A 20,067-nucleotide genomic window follows, 5' to 3' on the forward strand; every position below is an offset into this window, starting at 1 on the left:
ATCCTAGATCATGAGAAGGGAGTGTGCGAATCGTCATAATATATAAGCTCATTTAGGGCAAGCATAATATGAGGTTGTCTTTCTATGTCATCCATTGAACAAGGACATGATTGGTGGCCACAGAGGAGCCCCCACAGACCCTCAGTCCCAGGGAAATAATCCAAGCTGGGTTTTCTGCTAAGTGACAATACAACTAGTTCAAATGCTTTTTTGCAGCTGTTGGAAGAAAAGGGTGTTTGCCATGCTGTGCCTGCTAGCTTATGTTGAGTCAAGATTTGAGGTCATGGAAATGATCCTTCTCTTTCCACCTCTGGGGAATGTCCGGGAACTCCGTTGGTGGTACGTAATGCTGCCACACAGTGGCCGTGTGCATTGCCACCAAAAGGTGGATGTGGGCACAGTCAGGGGAAAATGGGTATTACCCTCACGTGGACCTTCTCCTGGGCATGGGTGGCTTGGGAAACCACTCCAGCAGACTAGGCAAGAGTGTTGATCACCAGCCATGAGATTTCAAAGGGTTTCGTTACAGACAAGCCACAATGAGGGATTAACGTGATAAACAGGGGTCTCTCAAAATCACTGATTTTCTTCTTTCTGGTTTTTCCTTTAGGTCTTGATCATGTCAGCATCAGACTGGATCTAGAGGCATTACTTCAGTTCAGTCAACTTATTCTGACCTTTAAGGTACAGATGTGTAGGCTGCTGTCCCCTTATCTATTTACCAAATGCTTGGCATACCTACAATTTTGCTTCCTTGCTTCCCTACAGAGAACAAAAAGCTGTTTAAATCCAACTGAAGCTCTGTCATCTGGGTTTTTGTTCTTGAATGAAAAACAAAAAAAACCCCTCTGCTCATTAATAACTTATATAGACTAAGCATAAAAATAAAATAAAATCTTGGAAGATACAGCAAAAAGGAAACCTCCAAGCCCTGGGTTGATAGACATTACAAGAACTAGAAAGATAATTTTTGACATAAGAGGGCAGGAACTGGAAATTATTTAGGGAAAAATTGTGATCAAAAGAGGGAGAAAATTTAAAGGCTCTTTACTGAGATTAGGTAGATGACAGAGAAAATCCTGTACTATTGTCATTCTTTAATCATTCATCAAAATTCTAATTTTGATGTCAAGCCTGGAGCTAGGTTTTGGTAATAAAAAAGGAACATAAGGGGCTTCCCTGGTGGAGCAGTGGTTGAGAGTCCGCCTGCCGAAGCAGGGGACGCGGGTTCGTGTCCCGGTCCGGGGAGATCCCACATGCCGCGGAGCGGCTGGGCCCGTGAGCCATGGCCGCTGAGCCTGCGCGTCCGGAGCCTGTGCTCCGCAACGGGAGAGGCCACAACAGTGAGAGGCCCGTGTACCGCAAAAAAAAAAAAAAAAAAGGAACATAAAACTAAATGTTTTAAAAATTTTAAAAAGAACCCAGTCTTTGCCTTCAAAGAGCTCACAGTCTAGTCATGTATACAAACATATATGTAATATATATATTATATATATACACACACACATACATATATAAATTTGAAATTATAATGCCAAGTGACAAGTGCAGAAATAGATATATGATTAGAATGCTGGGGGGTTCATTGACATGGCTAAGATGGCTCTGGGGAGTTGGTAAACTTCATGGTGGATTTTGAAGGATGTGTAGGAGTTTGCCAGAGGAAAAGCGTTCTAGGCAAAGAAAAACCACATGCAAATTGCTGTAAAATATCTGCTACACTGCCTTTTTAAAAAATGAGTATGCTATCTTGCTTCAATTAATAATTCACAGAACCATAAACAATTTAAAAGTGGAATTCGATTCTGGGGCAAAGCATGTGCTCATAAATACTCGCCCGCTTGTTAGAAAGAGATTTCGGTGTTTTCATGGTAGAATAGATGTTTTTGTTTGTTTCTTTTGTAAATGTATTTTATTTACTTATTTATTTTTGGCTGTGTTGGGTCTTCGTTGCTGTGCGCGGGCTTTCTCTGGTTGCGGTGAGCGGGGGCTACTCTTCATCGCGGTGCGCGGGCTTCTCACTGTGGTGGCTTCTTTTGTTGCGGAGCACGGGCTCTAGGCACGCGGGCTTCAGTATTTGTGGGTCGCAGGCTCCCTAGTTGTGGCTCGCGGGATCTAGAGAGCAGGCTCAGTAGTTGTGGCGCACAGGCTTAGTTGCCCCATGGCATATGGGATCTTCCCGGACCAGGGCTCGAACCCGTGTTCACCACATTGGCAGGCGGATTCTTAACCACTGCGCCACCAGGGAAGCCCGGTAGAATAGATTTTTAAAGATACAAATGAAGTTTTAAAAAATGGAATTTGAAAATGGAAACATTCAATCTGGAGTGAGTAATAAAATCAACTTTTGTGAGGTATGACAAGTTTAACTCATTTTTCTCCTAGACTTTTTGGCCTGCCGCAATGTGAATTGAATGCTCCACAGACTATGGACACACCTGGAGAGTGTTCAAATATTTTGCCAAAGACTGTGCTACTTCCTTCCCCAACATCACATCTGGCCAGGCCCACGGAGTGGGAGACCTTGTTTGTGACTCCAAATATTCGGATATTGAACCCTCCACTGGTGGTGAGGTAGCATTTCCTTCCTTGGATTTCTTTGCCATAAATGAAACCTATTTTTGTTAATGTGGTTAATTAATTGAGATGCGCACAATTTAGGTAGTGTCTACTGAAATTGAACTTGAGCTGCTGGTTGTTTCGGAATGAATGTGTCTGGATCGAAATGAGTCCTGAATTCATCTTATATGCAGATAAATTATAAATACCTTATAAGAAATCATCCTGTAGAGGAGTGCTGTGCTGAAGGTAAGCAAGGGCTAAAATGCAGCCTGGGCACCAGAGGAAGGAACATCTTTTTCTAACCCTTGTAAAGGAACCACAGAGGCTGGCGGCAGCCCTGGATTAGTTGTCTCAGCTCCGTGCTCTGTAAGTCCCCACCCACGTGGAATCTGCCAGGAACTTCCTCAGAGCAAAGCTGGTGATGGGCAAAGGGTCAGGGGGTAGGAGTGTGCTTGGGAGATACGACCTTATCAGCTAGAGTAGAAGGAAGAGTGGCAGAAGGCAGGTCCAGAATCCCCTGCCAGATCTAAATTGACGATGACTTGCCGAATAGTGACCCCATCACTCCACCCCAACCCAGCAGAGGAGCCCTTTCACCAGTGGTATCAGCACTTCCGTCTACATGGACCACTTGTGCGTAAAGAGCCAGAATGACTATTTAACAACCTTCCTTCATTTTCATTCTTGGTATTTTTATTCATATGAGAACCTGTTACTGACCAGGGTTCTTGGCCTTCCCCAATCAACAGAAATTGACTAGAGGCCAGACAAGAAATGCAGGCAAGGCTTTATTGGGGCCCCTGCTGCAGCAGGGGGGAGCGAGAACAAACCACAGGTTCCCCTGCTTGCTCGCTCCCCGAGGGGGGGCAAGCTTGTTTCTTATAGGGGGTGAGGGTAGGCTGTGTCCAGGGGTCGGGCCAGAGGGGTGGCTTGGGTGTTCTGCCCACCCCTTAGGTGGTGTTGCGTGCGGGGGGCACGCGCAGTACCCTGCTTTTGCTCCTGACACCCTGTTTTTGCTCCAGGCTCTTCAAAAGTGGCAGTTGGGTTTTTTGGTCTCTTTGTATCTTTCGGGTCCAGAATATGCCCCAACTGTGCATGCATGCAGTTATTTTTAGTCCCATGCAGTTTCTCTGTATTTTGTTGCTGGAGGAGAGCTGTGTTCAGGTGCAAGCACTGCAGCAAACGGTCCCAGGTCCCAGCTTGTCTCAAACCCAAATGATAATCTGCGTTTTACACCAGGTGGGAAGCAATGGCTCAGCCTTCTTGTAAGGTCAGAATCTCTTCTTTAAGAGTATATTTAACAATTATGTTTTTGGGGTAAAATACTCTAAATTAACCTACCTTTGTTTTACAGGTTGTTTTAGTAGTTTTGGATCCCAGCTTTGAAATAGAAAACCCTTACAGCCCCTACGTCCAGGGTATGAATTGCTTTATATTTTTCACACCAACTCCTTTTCTAGAATTTCACGTTAGGGAAATTCCTTGTTATTGCATGTCTAGGGGACATTAAGGAGATGTCAGTCAAGCAGGGTGCATTGAACCCATCCAACCTAAATGCACTTAGATTCGTTAATTTCATTATTTTCCTTTCTCTAGACCTTGTGACATTAACAAACCTGAGGGTGAACTTTACCAAACTCCATACCCTCGGGGATACTTTGCTTGGAAGGAGGCAAAATGATTCCCTTGATAAATACTACTATGCTCTTTATGAGATGGTGGCTGGGGAAGATGTTTTTGCAGTGGCCATGCTAGCTAATGTGGCCCAACACAGAAGCTGCGCGGAGACGTTTTCAGCCCTCCCGGAATGGTGAGTTACAGACCTGAAAGCGTGGTTGGCTCTCCCATCTTCCCTTCACTGTCTTGGTGCTGAATGTAGATCAGACTCTGTATGTGGGGAATCAACAATGTTGCTTCATTCAACCTGGCCCGTCAGGCCATTCTGGGGTCCTTCGGTTCTTTGGACAGAGGTTCTTGTGGATTCTGCCACATGTGGGCATCATTCAGCTAATGGGCAGAATTTATAATTTATGATTTCAAGATAGTCCGTTTTGCTGTCTTTTGTTTATTGGTTTTTTAGGGAATGGAGATTTGCTAGGGATGACCTGTACGTTCACATGCGTTGTCTCACAAAAACATATTGAAGGTCTATCATGTGAGAGCCTGTGCTCAGTGCCAAGGTGTCTGAGTGACATCTGATGCTCTGAAGATGGTCACCCCAAGTAACACTTACACTACAAATGACTCTATCTTAAGCAGTGCAGATCTTCTCCATTCCTGGGACTAATCATAAGAGAGTAATGTAGTAGAAGAATGGTATTTTTTTTTTTTTTTTTTTTTTTGCCGTACGCGGGCCTCTCACTGTTGTGGCCTCTCCCGTTGCGGAGCACAGGCTCCGGACGCGCAGGCTCAGCGGCCATGGCTCACGGGCCCAGCCGCTCCGCGGCATGTGGGATCTTCCCATATCGGGGCAAAAACCTGTGTCCCCTGCATCGGCAGGCGGACCCTCAACCACTGCGCCACCAGGGAAGCCCCGAAGAATGGTATTTTTTGCAGGGTCCTGGGGGTGTGTCTAACTCAATAGTTTTGAACTATTGGTCATAACAGACAAGGCTGCATTGAGGCTATTGCATCTTCCCACCTAGACACCTCTGTGTTTCACTGGAAATGGAACTTTTCCCTGGGAACATGGACATGGAGGGCATTTTGTGAAAAAAACAAGAGAATCACATACCTTTCTCTAGTGCTTTCTGGTTTCTAGTTCCCTCTTTTCCTTGATACTCCTAAATTGCCCCATACACGCACACGCATGTGCACACGCACGTGCACACACATACTCCCCATCCTGGCCCTCATTTTGCCAAAGGCTGCAAAATGTGTGTTCTGTATTCCCTGAAATTAGAATTCAGAAATGCAAAAACATTTATTTTAGGTGTTCACTAAACATCTTAAATTTTTAAAAATTTAATAGCTAGTTAAGCAAATAATAAAAGATGGTCAAGGCTGGTATTGTAACTAACAGATGGGAAACTAAGACCCAGAGGGACCCCGTGGCCTGGTATGTCATTTTCCATTTAAAGAACCCCAGCGTCCTCAAAGCTCTAAGATAAGCCCTGTGTTCACACCGTTTATGTTCCTCACACATGCAGGTTCATGGTCGGTACATCTGTCAGCACAGTACAGGTGGCCCGAACTGTGGGAGGTGCAAAGACTTCTTCCAGGACGTTCCCTGGAGGCTAGCCGTGGGCCCCCTGGACAGCACTTGCCGAGGTGGGTGGACCTCCGCTCTCAGCATACACCGACTTTTCTTATATGAGCTCCTTACACGATCTCTGCTTTTCCTTCTTTTGGAGAACATTTAGTTTGTGTCTGTGGAGCTGCAGGCAGCACAGGTGGTGAACCCTGTGGCTTACAGCTTCAAATGTGTGATAGCCTCATGTCTCCCAGTATCTCACATAGAAGAATCACCAGCTTCTCAAACCTTCACACCAAAAATTCATATTAATTTGAAGAACAAGACAATATGCATGTTGTGTGGCCCCTTTGCAGAGGGGGGGCATAGCCATGAAATGGTAATATCTGTGAGGACAGTGCCACTCCAGGAATATGGTGACCCCTAGAATGGGTACAAAGATCCCCACTGTTTTCCTGAATTATCACACACTCAATGAAGGTGACCTTGAACCATATGTCAGCTAAGATGAGAAATGAGGTCCAGAATGGAGTTGGACAGGCTATTGTATTTTTTATAAAATATTGAGGCTGATAAGATAGGAGGGCGTTTTGTCATGTGTTTGCTGCCTCCGAATTTTGATGAACTTCCAAATAAACCTGTTATCCAGTTTCTTTTCCCAAATATGGGGAAAACAGGATTCGAAGGAGAGGTTGTCAGATGAGCTTTTATGGAAAACCCCATCCGTGAGTGTCACAGTGGATAAGACCCAGCAAAACGTAGGCAGAGATTATGCTCTTTACAGGGAAAAACCCAACAGGATGAACAGCATAGACATTACCACAAAGACACACAAGTCCCTCTAAACAGACTGCCTTTCCTTCCGACACTCTGGCTGAGCCCCTGATGGGAGGAAAACAGCCTGCAGCCCCGCTTCCAGCAATTCTGCCCTAGAGAAGCAGAGGCTGGCTGGGCCCAGCTCTAGCATCCGATCCGGAGAATCCAGTAGTACCATACTGCAGAGTATATGACGTAAAAATTCAGATTTACAAAGCCCGAGTCAGTCAAAGTATTCTTTACCGAAGGACAACAAACATACTGCATGCTAGGGCTTCTAGGTCACCCACATGATGTAGATTTGTTCGCGTGATTAAAAAAAAAAAAAAACTAAATATTAAACATTTCAGGAACACGATTTACAGAGAGTGTATGAGCAGAATCGGAGTACTAGAAAGATCCTTGAAAGCACCTATTTTAAGCCTTTGTATATTTGGTGAAAGAAGGCGGGGTGGCTGAAGAAAGCAGAGGAGGGGAGAATGGGTGATGGGGCGTGGAGCCACCATCCTGAGGGTGCTCATCCCTGAGGCCTTGGCGAATCTCTCGTAACTCCACTCGGTTCTCAGCTTGTCGCTGTAACGGACACTCTGACCGCTGTCACTTCGACAAGACCGTGTACCTGGCGAGCGGGATTCGTAGAGGGTACGTGTGTGACGGCTGCCGGCACAACACCGAGGGCCAGCACTGCGATCGCTTCAGACCCCTTTTCTACAGGGACCCCCTCAAGGCCATCTCGGATCCGAACGCGTGCATTCGTGAGTCCCCAGCCTCTGACCCATCCTCTCCCCTCATCTGAGCAGAGCTGGTGTCCCTGGGGCCGTCAGCCCACCCTGGGTTCAGCGGCATCTCCAAACTGCCCTCTGGGGGGTGGGAACTGCAAAATCGCTTCGGCTCTGAGAGCTTTTCTCTCTCTGAACAAGTTGGGCCAGGTAATCCAGGTCCGTCCTGGTGGTCTTGCGGCCGGGGCTGATACTGATGATTCGGGAAACTGTTCTGAATTCAACCAGGATGGGGTGATGGTTTCAGAAGAGGCCGCGTGCACCTGCAGTGTCAGCTCAAGGAAGTAACTAGAGAAACTGGCTACAGCATTTGGCTGTAGATGATTCAACTTTGCTAGGCTATTACCTCGTTTCATTTTTCTTTTTTTAACCTTTAAAAATCTTTCCTTTTATCTTTAATGTCAACTTTTTCAAAGGGAATATTTCACTCATAGACAAAATAGTACAGAATTTTTTATATATATATATATATATATATATATATATATATATATATATAAAACAGAGCCACCACTAGCTTTGTGAAAACGTAATATCTTACCCTCTCACCTTCAGGCTATTACTAGAACACTACAGCATTGTGGATGGGATGTCCCAGCTGCACACCTGTCCCCTTTGTCTACCCTCCTTCCTAGGGATAAACTCTCATATACTTGGCAATCATCATTAGCATGCTTGTTTTTAGACTTTCACATGTCTTCATCCACAAACAATACATGTTGACGTGTTTTCAAACTTGAGATAGATGATATGCTGTATGTACCCTTGAGTATTTCATTCAACATTGTATTTTTGAGATTTGTCCATATCATGTAGCTCCTAGTTCTCCCATTTTAATTTCTATATAGAATTCTTCCTTCCTATATATGTAACAAAATCTATTTGTCCATTTCTCTTTCGATGCTTCAGTAAACATTCTTGTACATGTGGCCTTGTGCACATGCAGAGACTGTCCCTAAGAGTCATACCTAGGAGTGGAATGACTGGGCCATAGACTGTTAACCTTTCCAAGTTGATTAGATAATAGTGAACTGTCCCTTAAGTGGGTATAACAATTAACAGCCACACCAACAGTGTATGAGAGTTCCTGTTACTTTATTTCCTGGCCAGCACTGGGTTTTGTCACACTTTAACTCTTGGTAATGTGGGTTTTGTCACACTTAATTTTTTTTAACATCTTATTGGAGAATAATTGCTTTACAATGGTGTGTTAGTTTCTGCTTTATAACAAAGTGAATCCGTTATATATATACATATGTCCCCATATCTCTTCCCTCTTGTGTCTCCCTCCCTCTCACCCTCCCTATCCCCCCCCCTCTAGGTGGTCACAAAGCACCGAGCTGATCTCCCTGTGCTGTGCGGCTGCTTCCCACTAGCTATCTATTTTACGTTTGGTAGTGTATGTATGTCCATGCCACTCTCTCACTTTGTCACAGCTTACCCTTCCCCCTCCCCATATCCTCAAGTCCATTCTCTAGTATGTCTGTGTCTTTATTCCTGTCTTGCCCCTAGGTTTTTCATGACCTTTTTTTCTTAGATTCCATATATATGTGTTAGCATACGATATTTGTTTTACTTTTTCTGACTTAGTTCACTCTGTATGACAGACTCTGAGTCCATCCACCTCACTACGAATAACTCAATTTTGTTTCTTTTTATGGCTGAGTAATATTCCATTGTATATACGTGCCACATCTTTATCCATTCATCTGTCGATGGACACTTAGGTTGCTTCCATGTCCTGGCTATTGTAAATAGAGCTGCAATGAACATTGTGGTACATGAGTCTTTTTGAATTATGGTTTTCTCAGGGTATATGCCCAGTAGTGGGATTGCTGAGTCGTATGGTAGTTCTTTTTTTATTTTTTTATTTTATTTATTTATTTATTTTTGGTGGAAAGCGGACCTCTCACTGCTGTGGCCTGTACCGTTGCGAAGCACAGGCTCCGGACGCGCAGGTCCAGCAGCCATGGCCCACGGGCCCAGCCGCCCCACGGCATGCGGGATCTTCCTGGACCGGGGCACGAACCCGTGTGCCCTGCATCTGCAGGCAGACTCTTAACCACTGTGCCACCAGGGAAGCCCAGTAGTTCTATTTTTAGTTTTTTTAAGGAACCTCCATTCTGTTCCCCATAGTGGCTGTATCAATTTACATTCCCACCAACAGTGCAAGAGGGTTCCCTTTTCTCCACACCCTCTCCAGCATTTATTGTTTGTAGATTTTTTGATGATGGCCATTCTGACCGGTGTGAGATGATATCTCATTGTTTTGATTTGCATTTCTCTAATAATTGATGATGTTGAGCATTCTTTCATGTGTTGGCAATCTGTATATCTTCTTTGGAGAAATGTCTGTTTAGGTCTTCTGCCCATTTTTGGATTGGGTGGTTTGTTTTTTGATATTGAGCTGAATGAGCTGCTTGTAAATTTTAGAGATTAATTCTTTGTCAGTTGCTTCATTTGCAAATATTTTCTCCCATTCTGAGGGTTGTCTTTTCGTATTGTTTATGGTTTCCTTTGCTGTGCAAAAGCTTTTAAGTTTCATTAGGTCCCATTTGTTTATTTTTGTTTTTATTTCTATTTCTCTAGGAGGTGGGTCAAAAAGGATCTTGCTGTGATTTATGTCATAGAGTGTTCTGCCTATGTTTTCCTCTAAGAGTTTGATAGTGTCTGGCCTTACATTTAGGTCTTTAATCCATTTTGAGTTTATTTTTGAGTATGGTGTTAGGGAGTGTTCTAATTTCATACTTTGACATGTAACTGTCCAGTTTTCCCAGCACCACTTATTGAAGAGGCCATCTTTTCTCCACTGTATATGCTTGCCTCCTTTATCAAAGGTAAGGTGACCATATGTGCGTGGGGTTATCTCTGGGCTTAATATCCTGTTACATTGATCTATGTTTCTGCTTTTGTGCCAGTACCATGCTGTCTTGATTACTGTAGCTTTGTAGTATAGTGTGAAGTCAGGGAGCCTGATTCCTCCAGCTCCATTTTTCTTTCTCGAGATTGCTTTGGCTACTTGGGGTCTTTTGTGTTTCTATACAAATTGTGAAATTTTTGTTCTTGTTCTGTGGAAAATGCCAGTGGTAGTTTGATAGGCACTGCATTGAATCTGCAGATTGCTTTGGGTAGTAGAGTCATTTTCACAATGTTGATTCTTCCAATCCAAGAACATGGTATATCTCTCCATCTATTTGTATCATCTTTAATTTCTTTCATCCGTGTCTTATAATTTTCTGCATAAAGGTCTTTTGTCTCCTTAGGTAGGTTTATTCCTAGGTTTTTTATTCTTTTTGTTGCAGTGGTAAATGGGAGTGTTTTCTTAATTTCACTTTAAGATTTTTCATCATTAGTGTATAGGAATGCTAGAGATTTCTGTGCATAAATTTTGTATCCTGCTACTTTACCAAATTCATTGATTAGCTCCTTTAGGTAGCCCCTTTAGGATTCTCTATGTATAGTATCATGTCATCTGCAAAGTGACAGGTTTACTTATTCTTTTCCAATTTGGATTGCTTTTATTTCTTTTTCTTCTCTGATTGCTGTGGCTAAAACTTCCAAAACTATGTTGAATAATAGTGGTGAGAGTGGGCAACCTTGTCTTGTTCCTGATCTTAGTGGAAATGCTTTCAGTTTTTCACCATTGAGGATGATGTTGGCTGTGGGTTTGTCATATATGGCCTTTATTATGGTGAGGAAAGTTCCCTCTATGCCTACTTTCTGGAGGTTTTTATCATAAATGGGTGTTGAATTTTCTCAAAAGCTTTCTCTGCATCTATTGGGATGATCATATGGTTTTTTTCCTTCAATTTGTTAATATGATGTATCACATTGATTGATTTGTGTATAATGAAGAATCCTTGCATTCCTGGAATAAACCACACTTGATCATGGTGTATGATCCATTTCATGTGCTGTTGGATTCTGTTTGCTAGTATTTTGTTGAGGATTTTTGCATCTATGTTCATCAGTGATATTGGCCTGTAGTTTTCTTTCTCACTGACATCTTTCTCTGGTTTTGGTATCAGGGTGATGGTGGCCTCATAGAATGAGTTTGGGAGTGTCCCTCCCTCTGGTATATTTTGGAAGCGTTTGAGACGGATAGGTGTTAGCTCTTCTGTAAATGTTTGATAGAATTTGCCTGTGAAGCCATCTGGTCCTGGGCTTTTGTTTGTTGCAAGATTTTAAATCACAGTTTCATTTCAGTGCTAGTGATTGGTCTGTTCGTATTTTCTATTCCTTCCTGGTTCAGACTCAGAAGGTCGTGCATTTCTAAGAATTTGTCCATTTCTTCCAGGTTGTCCATTTTGTTGGCATAGAGTTGCTTGTAGTAATCTCTCATGATCCTTTGTATTTCTGCAGTGTCAGTTGTTACTTCTCCTTTTTCATTTCTAATTCTATTGATTTGAGTCTTCCCCCTTTTTTTCTTGATGAGTCTGGCTAATGGTTTATCCATTTTGTTTATCTTCTCAAAGAACCAGCTTTTACTTTTATTGACCTTTGCTATCGTTTCCTTCATTTCTTTTATTTCTGATCTGATTTTTATGATTTCTTTCCTTCTGCTAACTTTGGGGTTTTTTTGTTCTTCTTTCTCTCATTGCTTTAGGTGTAAGTTTAGGTTGTTTGAGATGTTTTTTGTTTCTTAAGGTAGGATTGTATTGCTATGAGCTTCGCTCTTAGAACTGCTTTTGCTGCATCCCATAGGTTTTGGGTCGTCGTGTTTTCATTGTCATTTGTTTCTAGGTATTTTCTGATTTCCTGTTTGATTTCTTCAGTGATCTCTTGGTTATTTAGTAGTGTATTGTTTAGCCTCCATGTGTTTGTATTTTTTCAGATATTTTCCTGTAATTGATATCTAGTCTCATAGTGTTGTGGTCAGAAAAGATACTTGATACAATTTCAATTTTCTTAAATTTACCAAGGCTTGATTTGTGACCCAAGATATGATCTATCCTGGAGAATGTTCCATGAGCACTTGAGAAGAATATATATTCTGTTGTTTTTGGATGGAATGTCCTATAAATATCAATTCAGTCCATCTTGTTTAATGTATCATTTAAAGCTTGTATTTCCTTCTTTATTTTCATTTTGGCCGATCTGTCCATTGGTGAAAGTTGGGTGTTAAAGTCCCCTACTGTGATTGTGTTACTGTCGATTTCCCCTTTTATGGCTGTTAGTATTTGCCTTATGTATTGAGGTGCTCCTATGTTGGGTGCATAAATATTTACAATTGTTATATCTTCTTCTTGGATCGATCCCTTGATCATTATGTAGTGTCCTTCTTTGTCTCCTGTAATAGTTTTTATTTTAAAGTCTATTTTGTCTGATATGAGAATTGCTACTCCATCTTGCTTTTGACTTCCATTATCATGGAATATCTTTTTCCATCCCCTCACTTTCAGTCTGTATGTGTCCCTAGGTCTGAAGTGGGTCTCTTGTAGACAGCATATATATGGGTCTTGTTTTTGTATCCATTCAGCCAGTCTATGTCTTTTGGTTGGAGCATTTAATCCATTTATATTTAAGATAATTATTGACATGTATGTCCCTATTACCATTTTCTTAATTGTTTTGGGTTTGTTATTGTAGGTCTTTTCCTTCTCTTGTGTTTCCTTTCTAGAGAAGTTCCTTTAGCATTTGTTGTAAAGCTGATTTGGTGGTGCTGAATTCTCTTAGCTTTTGCTTGTCTGTAAAGGTTTTAATTTCTCTGTCAAATCTGAATGAGATCCTTGCTGGGTAGAGTAATCTTGGTTGTAGGTTTTTCCCTTCCATCACTTTAAATATGTCTTGCCACTCACTTCTGCCTTAAAGAGTTTGTGCTGAAAGATCAGCTGTTAACCTTATGGGGATTCCCTTGTATGTTATTCATTGTTTTTCCCTTGCTGCTTTTAATATTTTTTCTTTGTATTTAATTTTTGAGAGTTTGACTAATATGTGCCTTGGCGTGTTTCTTCTTGGATTTATCCTGTATGGGACTCTGCACTTCCTAGACTTGATTAACTATTTCCTTTCCCGTATTAGGGAAGTTTTCAACTTTAATCTCTTCAAATATTTTCTCAGTCCCTTTCTTTTTCTCTTCTTCTTCTGGAACCCCTGTAATTCAAATGTTAGTGCATTTAATGTTGTCCCAGAGGTCTCTGAGACTGTCCTCAGTTCTTTTCATTCTTTTCTCTTTATTCTGTTCTGCAGTGGTTATTTCCACTATTTTATCTTGCAGGTCACTTATCCGTTCTTCTGCCTCAGTTATTATGCTATTGATCCCTTCTAGAGAATTTTTAATTTCATGTGTTGTGTTGTTCCTCACTGTTTGTTTGCTCTTTATTTCTTCTAGGTCCTTGTTAAATGTTTCTTGTATTTTCTCTATTTCCGAGATTTTGGATCATCTTTACTATCATTATTCTGAATTCTTTTTCAGGTAGACTGCCTATTTCCTCTTCATTTGTTAGGTCTGGGGGTTTTTATCTTGCTCCTTCATCTGCTGTGTGTTTCTCTGTCTTCTCATTTTGCTTAACTTACTGTGTTTGGGGTCTCCTTTTCACAGGCTGCATAGTTCCCATTACTTTTGGTGTCTGCCTCCAGTGGCTAAGCTTGGTTCAGTGGGTTGTGTAGGCTTCCTATTGGAGGGGACTAGTGCCTGTGTTCTGGTGGATGAGACTGATCTTGTCTTTCTGGTGGGCAGGTCCACATCTGGTGGTGTGTCTTGGGGTGTCTGGCCTTATTCTGATTTTAGGCAGCCTCTCTTCTAATGGATGGGGTTGTGTTCCTGTCTTGCTAGTTGTTTGGCATAGGGTGTCCTGCACTGTAGCTTTCTGGTCGTTGAGTGAAGCTGGGTGCTGGTGTTGAGATGGAGATCTCTGGGAGATTTTTGCCGTTTGATATTACGTGGAGCTGGGAGGTCTCTTGTGGACCAGTGTCCTGAACTGGGCTCTCCCACCTCAGAGGCACAGCACTGACACCTGGCTGGAGCACCAAGAGCCTGTCATCCACATGGCTCAGAATAAAAGGAAGAAAAAATAGAAAGAAAGGAAGAGTGAGAGCGAGAGAGAGGGAGAGAGAGAGGGAGAGAGGGAGAGCGAGAGAAAGAAAGAAGATAAAATGAAATAAAGTTATTAAAATAAAAAATAATTTTTAAGAAAAAAAATTTTAGAAGTAAAAAAAACCCAAAATGGACAGACAAAACCCTAGTTCAAATGGTAAAAGCAAAGCTATACAGACAAAATCACACACAGAAGGATACACATACACACTCACAAAAAGAGAAAAAGGGCAAAAAATATATATATTGCTTTGCTCCCAAAGTCCACCTCCTCAATTTGGGATGATTGGTTGTCTATTCAGGTATTCCACAGATGCAGGGTACATCAAGTTGATTGTGGAGATTTAATCCGCTGCTCCTGAAGCTGCTGGGAGAGATTTCCCTTTCTCTTCTTTGTTCACACAGCTCCCAGGGTTCAGCTTTGGATTTGGCCCCGCCTCTGCGTGTAGGTCGCCTGAGGGCGTCTGTTGTTGGCTCAGACAGGACGGGTTTAAAGGAGCTGCTGATTCGGGGGCTCCGGCTCACTCAGGCCGCAGGGAGGGAGGGGCATGGAGTGCGGGTCGAGCCTGCGACGGCAGAGGCCGGTGTGATGTTGCACGAGCCTGAGGCGCGCCGTGCGTTCTCCTGGGGAAGCTGTTCCTGGATCCCGGGGCCCTGGCAGTGACGGGCTGCACAGGCTCCTGGGAGGGGAGGTGTGCATAGTGACCCTTAGCGTCTCATGCACGTCTCTGGGGTCCGTGCTTTTAGCCGCGGCTTGCGCCCATCTTTGAAGCTCCTTTAAGCAGCGCTCTTAATCCCTTGTCCTCGAGCACCAGGAAACAAAGAGGGAAGAAAATGTCTCTTGCCTCTTCGGCAGGTCCAGACTTTTCCCCGGACTCCCTCCCGGCCAGCCGTGGCGCACTAACCCCCTGCAGGCAGTGTTCACGCCGCCAACCCCAGTTCTCTCCCTGCGCTCTGACCTAAGCCCGAGCATCAGCTCCCAGCCCCGCTCGCCCGGCGGGTGAGCAGACAAGCCTCTCGGGCTGGTGAGTGCTGGTCGGCCCTGATCCTCTGTGCGGGAATCTCTCCGCTTTGCTCTCCGCACCCCTGCTGCTGTGCTCTCCTCCGTGGCCCCGAACCTGCCCCCACCGCCACCCGCAGTCTCCGCCCGCGAAGGGGCTTCCTAGTGTGTGGAAACCTTTCCTCCTTCACGGCTCCCTCCCACTGGTGCAGGCCCCGTCCCTATTCTTTTGTCTCTGTTTTTTCTTTTTTCTTTTGCCCTACCCAGGTACGTGTGGGGTTCCTTGCCTTTTGGGAGGTCTGAGGTCTTCTGCCAGCGTTCAGTAGGTGTTCTGTAGGAGTTGTTCCACGTGTAGATGTATTTCTGGTGTATCTGTGGGGAGGAAGGTGATCTCCGCGGCTTACTCTTCCGCCATCCTGAAGCTCCTCCACGCTTAATTTTTGCTAATGAAATAGTATCTCATCATTAATTTGCCTTTCCCTATAGGACTGAGACTAGGGAGAGTCAAGAAAACACCTAGGTCCCCAAATTTCAGGACACTGTCACTCTGAGTCATGTGAGTACACGGCTGACAGCGAGTGCCTCCTTAAATTGTGTGCCCTGGGCACCCCGCTTGCCTCAGTCTTGCCCCAGTAGTGCTGTAGATTGTTGCTTAGAAAGATACTCCAACCTGACTTCAGACGCCCAGTGTGAGTTACTGGGTCCGAGATCTTAACTCTACTGGCAAACTAACAGGTTAGCTTGTTACTGTTTCATGGATGCTGGGCGAAGACATGAAACTCCTGGATCAAAGACAAAGGACTTTATTGCTGATGACACAGTAAGCAACGAGATGTTTGTATCTGTGTGAGTTCCCGTGTCCCCAAGGCCCATGGGGCAACTCAGAGGATACCATCTGGATCCTGCACAGCTAATGAGCTTACGTCACAGCCCAGGAGCACTGAGTTTGGAGAACTCATTGCTTTTACAGCAAGTGGAAGCAAGCCCGTTCTTTTTCTGGGGGAAAATGTTACCTCATCCCTCAAGGTAGCTTACTACAACCACAACCTGGAGAAACGACCTGAGCAAAGAGCCGTCAAGGCCTTGCATTGTTAACACACTCAGCAACAATGTTCACATGCCCAGGACCCATGGTAGATGGCCTCTCCCGATATCCGGAAATCCTGCTTCTTAGGCTGTATCGTCAATATAATGTTATTTTATATTGGTGGCAGGCGGAACTTGCTATGAGACTCCAGTTTCAAACTTTATATAATCATGATACGTAAATTGAAGTCTTGAGCAAAAGTAAATCAGTAGACACCCAAATACATGCAGTGTCCTAGATTTCAAACGTTAAATATTCATGATGTGGAATAAGCATAAATGAAGGTTTTTTTGCTCAGATCACTCAGTAGGTAGCTGATTGTATAAAAGTTTACCTTACATGACCTGTTTGAAATAATACAGGATCCTCAGAAAATATATTTCTTTAAATCAGTGTCCTAAGTGTCCTTTTTTTTTTTTTTACCAGAATCTGTGATCAAACTCCCTCTGGCTCTCTCTGTGTCTCTGTTTCTCACTCTGTCTCTCTCTCACACACACACATATATATATGCAACCTTTATTAATGTTTATAAAGCTCTGCATTTGTAAAAGAAGATGAAATTTCTCTCTTAGATGGAATCAGGAAAATAGGTTTTTTTAAAATTAATTTATTTTTGGCTGTGTTGGTTCTTCGTTGCTGCGTGCAGGCTTTCTCTAGTTGCGGTGCCTGGGTTTCTCATTGCGGTGGCTTCTCTTGTTGCAGAGCATGGGCTCTAGGCACGCGGGCTCTAGAGCACAGGCTCAGTAGTTGTGGTGCACGGGCTTAGTTGCTCCACAGCATGTGGGATCTTTCTAGACTAGACCAAGGCTCGAACCCGTGTCCTCGCACTGGCAGGCGGATTCTTAACCACTGCACCACCAGAGAAGTCCGAGGGAAATACAGTTTTGAAACAGATAATTTAGGAGTCTGGAAAGAGATTGGAAATAACTAAACCAAATATTTCACATGCATCAACCAGAGTCTTGTTCGTTAAGAACCACTTAGTATTAACTTGATGGTGCTTTTGGAGGAAAACAAGGAAAGAAAACTAGTACCTCTGATACGAAATTAAGAAACCATCCTTTGTAAGTAAGGAATTTCTTGAGGAAAGGCAAATGAGGAGCTTGTAAAAATGACCATTATGAGACTTCCCAGTTTCTCCCAGTTTACCTAAACACATGTTTGTGTGTATGTGTGTGTATACAAATGACGTGTGTTAAGACTGACCAGTGTTCTCATATAAATTTTCTCTAAGTTGTCCTAGTTTGAGCCTAAATGTTTACATGATCAGATTCCAGGCCTAAGAGATGACAAATTTTAAGTCTTCTATGATTTAAGACACAGTCAGATGTGACACAGGAAAAACAAATATTTGGTAGACTCCACCACTGATAGTATAAGTTTGCTGGAATTAAATTGCGTGACACCAAGACATATTATTGGACTTCTACTCTAAAGACCATACATAGGGTTATTTCAAAGTAAATGTCCCAAAGAACATTTCTGTGTATAATTAAATTATACTCTGGAACTCACTGCTGACCGTTTGGAGTATCTCCCAAATAAAGCTGAGCTTTTTCCGTTTTGGCTACTTATAAAATAAACTCAGTTTGTTGCTCCTTCCTAGAAGCAACTGGCTTTGATTAGAAGAAAATTGTGGGCTTTTTTCCCAAACTTAACAGAACCCAGTGTTGGTTTTCCACAGTAAGATTTTTGTCACCAGTCACAATCCAATAACAAACAATTGAAAACCAAAAGAGGACTTCGCTGGTGGCTCAGTGGTTAAGAATCCACCTGCCAATGCAGAGGACATGGGTTCGAACCCTGGTCCGGGAAGATCCCACATGCCACAGAGCAACTAAGCCCGTGCGCCACAACTACTGAGCCTGCACTCTAGAACCAGCGAGCCACAACTACCGAGTCCACGTGCCACAATTACTGAAGCCTGCATGCCTACAGCCCATGCTCCACGATGAGAAGCCACCACAATGAGAACCACGCACACTGCAATGAAGAGTAGCCCCCGCTCAGCACGACTAGAGAAAGCCCGCGCGCAACAGTGAAGACCTAACGCAGCAAAAATAAATATATAAAGAAAGAAAATTAAAAGATTCTGTCAGACAACTGTTTGCTTCAGTGTTTCCAGACTAGATTTTTTCCACTAAACTCACTAATAACCTAAATGGTGGTTATGTAAACATTGCTTTAGACTTGAGGGTTTTGTTTTTATTAGTCCAAAGCAAACATGTATAAATCTTACATAATTGTTTCTTAGAATCAGGATATTTATTTTTTTCATCTTTATTTTTTTCCTTAAAAGTGGAATCCCTTGGAAACACAGCACCAAAAAGATACAAGAGACCTTGATGGTCATCTAATGTCTACCAATGCGCTTGTCCTGTATACCAAAGCCACAACTAGTGCTGTGCCAGCCCCTGCCTGGACGCCTCCAATGATGAGAGGGTCACTGCTCTATTGGGAAGCCTTAACTGTTAGAGATTCCTTCCTTATACTCAGTCAAGCTCTACCTTTTCTAACTTCTACTCTCTGGAGTTTGTACTATCAGCATCCTTTTTCATATGACGTTCCTTCTTTTAGTTGTTTGAGTTTCTACTAGAAAAAAAAAAGTGGGGAAGGTGGTTACTTTTTGTTACACCTTTGCTACAGATGACTGTTTATCTCATTTTCCAGAATCTCTTCATCCAAGCTTTTGCCCCACCAACAGATTTCCAAAAATAAAGATTTGAACATTTCTTATTCCTTTTTCTTTCTTGTAGGTGCTCCTTCCAAGACGAATCAAAAAGAATGATAGCACTTACCCTTGCAACATATTTTTCTGCGCTGGGGAAGGACAGATTTACTTTATTAACCATGTTTCAGAGATTTGGTCGACATTTTATGTGATGTTTTTCCCTCTATGTCATGTCCCTTGATGCCTTTATAGTGAATGAGATCAAATATATATGATATATATTTCATTACAGCATCCCACTCTTATCTCTTGACCTTATTTTCACTTTTTAGAGCCTTTTAAAAATGGAGGTGAAATTCACACAACATAAAATTAACCATTTAAAGTGAACAGCAATTCACCAGCACAGTGTTTTGCACCCACCACATGGACTTAGCTCCATAACATTTTCATCACCCCCCAAATAATCTAATTTTTAAACTGAGATATAATTGACATATCACATTATATTAGTTTCAGGTGTCTCACATGATTCATATTTTTTCTCTTTTTTAATTTTTAAAATAAATTTATTTTCGGCTGCGTTGGGTCTTTGCTGCTGCGCGCGGGCTTTCTCTAGCGGTGGCGAGCAGGGTTTACTCTTCGTTGCGATGTGCGGGCTTCTCATTGTGGTGGCTTCTCTTTGTTACAGAGCATGGGCTGTAGGCGCACGGGCTTCAGTAGTTGTGGCACGTGGGCTTAGTAGTTGTGGCTCTAGAGAGCAGGCTCAATAGTTGGGGCACACTGGCTTTGTTGTTCCACGGTATGTGGAGTCTTCCCAGGCCAGGGCATTTGCTGTGGATTTTAACCACTGTGCCACCAGGGAATTCCACATGATTCATATTTGTATGTACTGCAAAACAATCACCACGGTAAGCTAGTTA

The 20,067-nt window shown here is 43.0% G+C and overlaps 1 protein-coding gene across 1 annotated transcript in view; it reads left to right on the forward strand.

Moving 5' to 3' along the window:
- LAMB4 (laminin subunit beta 4) overlaps nt 1-20,067 on the forward strand; it is a gene marked incomplete at both ends in the record, with an annotated part of 112,039 nt that overhangs the window by 10,831 nt on the left and 81,141 nt on the right. Inside the window, 9 exon segments of the mRNA XM_082846248.1 lie at nt 611-684; nt 2,386-2,406; nt 2,410-2,574; nt 3,917-3,980; nt 4,159-4,284; nt 4,287-4,318; nt 4,322-4,372; nt 5,712-5,832; nt 7,138-7,326. Of these exon segments, the coding sequence (XP_082702374.1) occupies nt 611-684; nt 2,386-2,406; nt 2,410-2,574; nt 3,917-3,980; nt 4,159-4,284; nt 4,287-4,318; nt 4,322-4,372; nt 5,712-5,832; nt 7,138-7,326 (843 nt within the window).

The sequence above is a fragment of the Leucopleurus acutus genome, assembly GCF_964270905.1.
Source record: "Leucopleurus acutus genome assembly, chromosome: 9".
Lineage (NCBI taxonomy): Eukaryota > Metazoa > Chordata > Mammalia > Artiodactyla > Delphinidae > Leucopleurus > Leucopleurus acutus.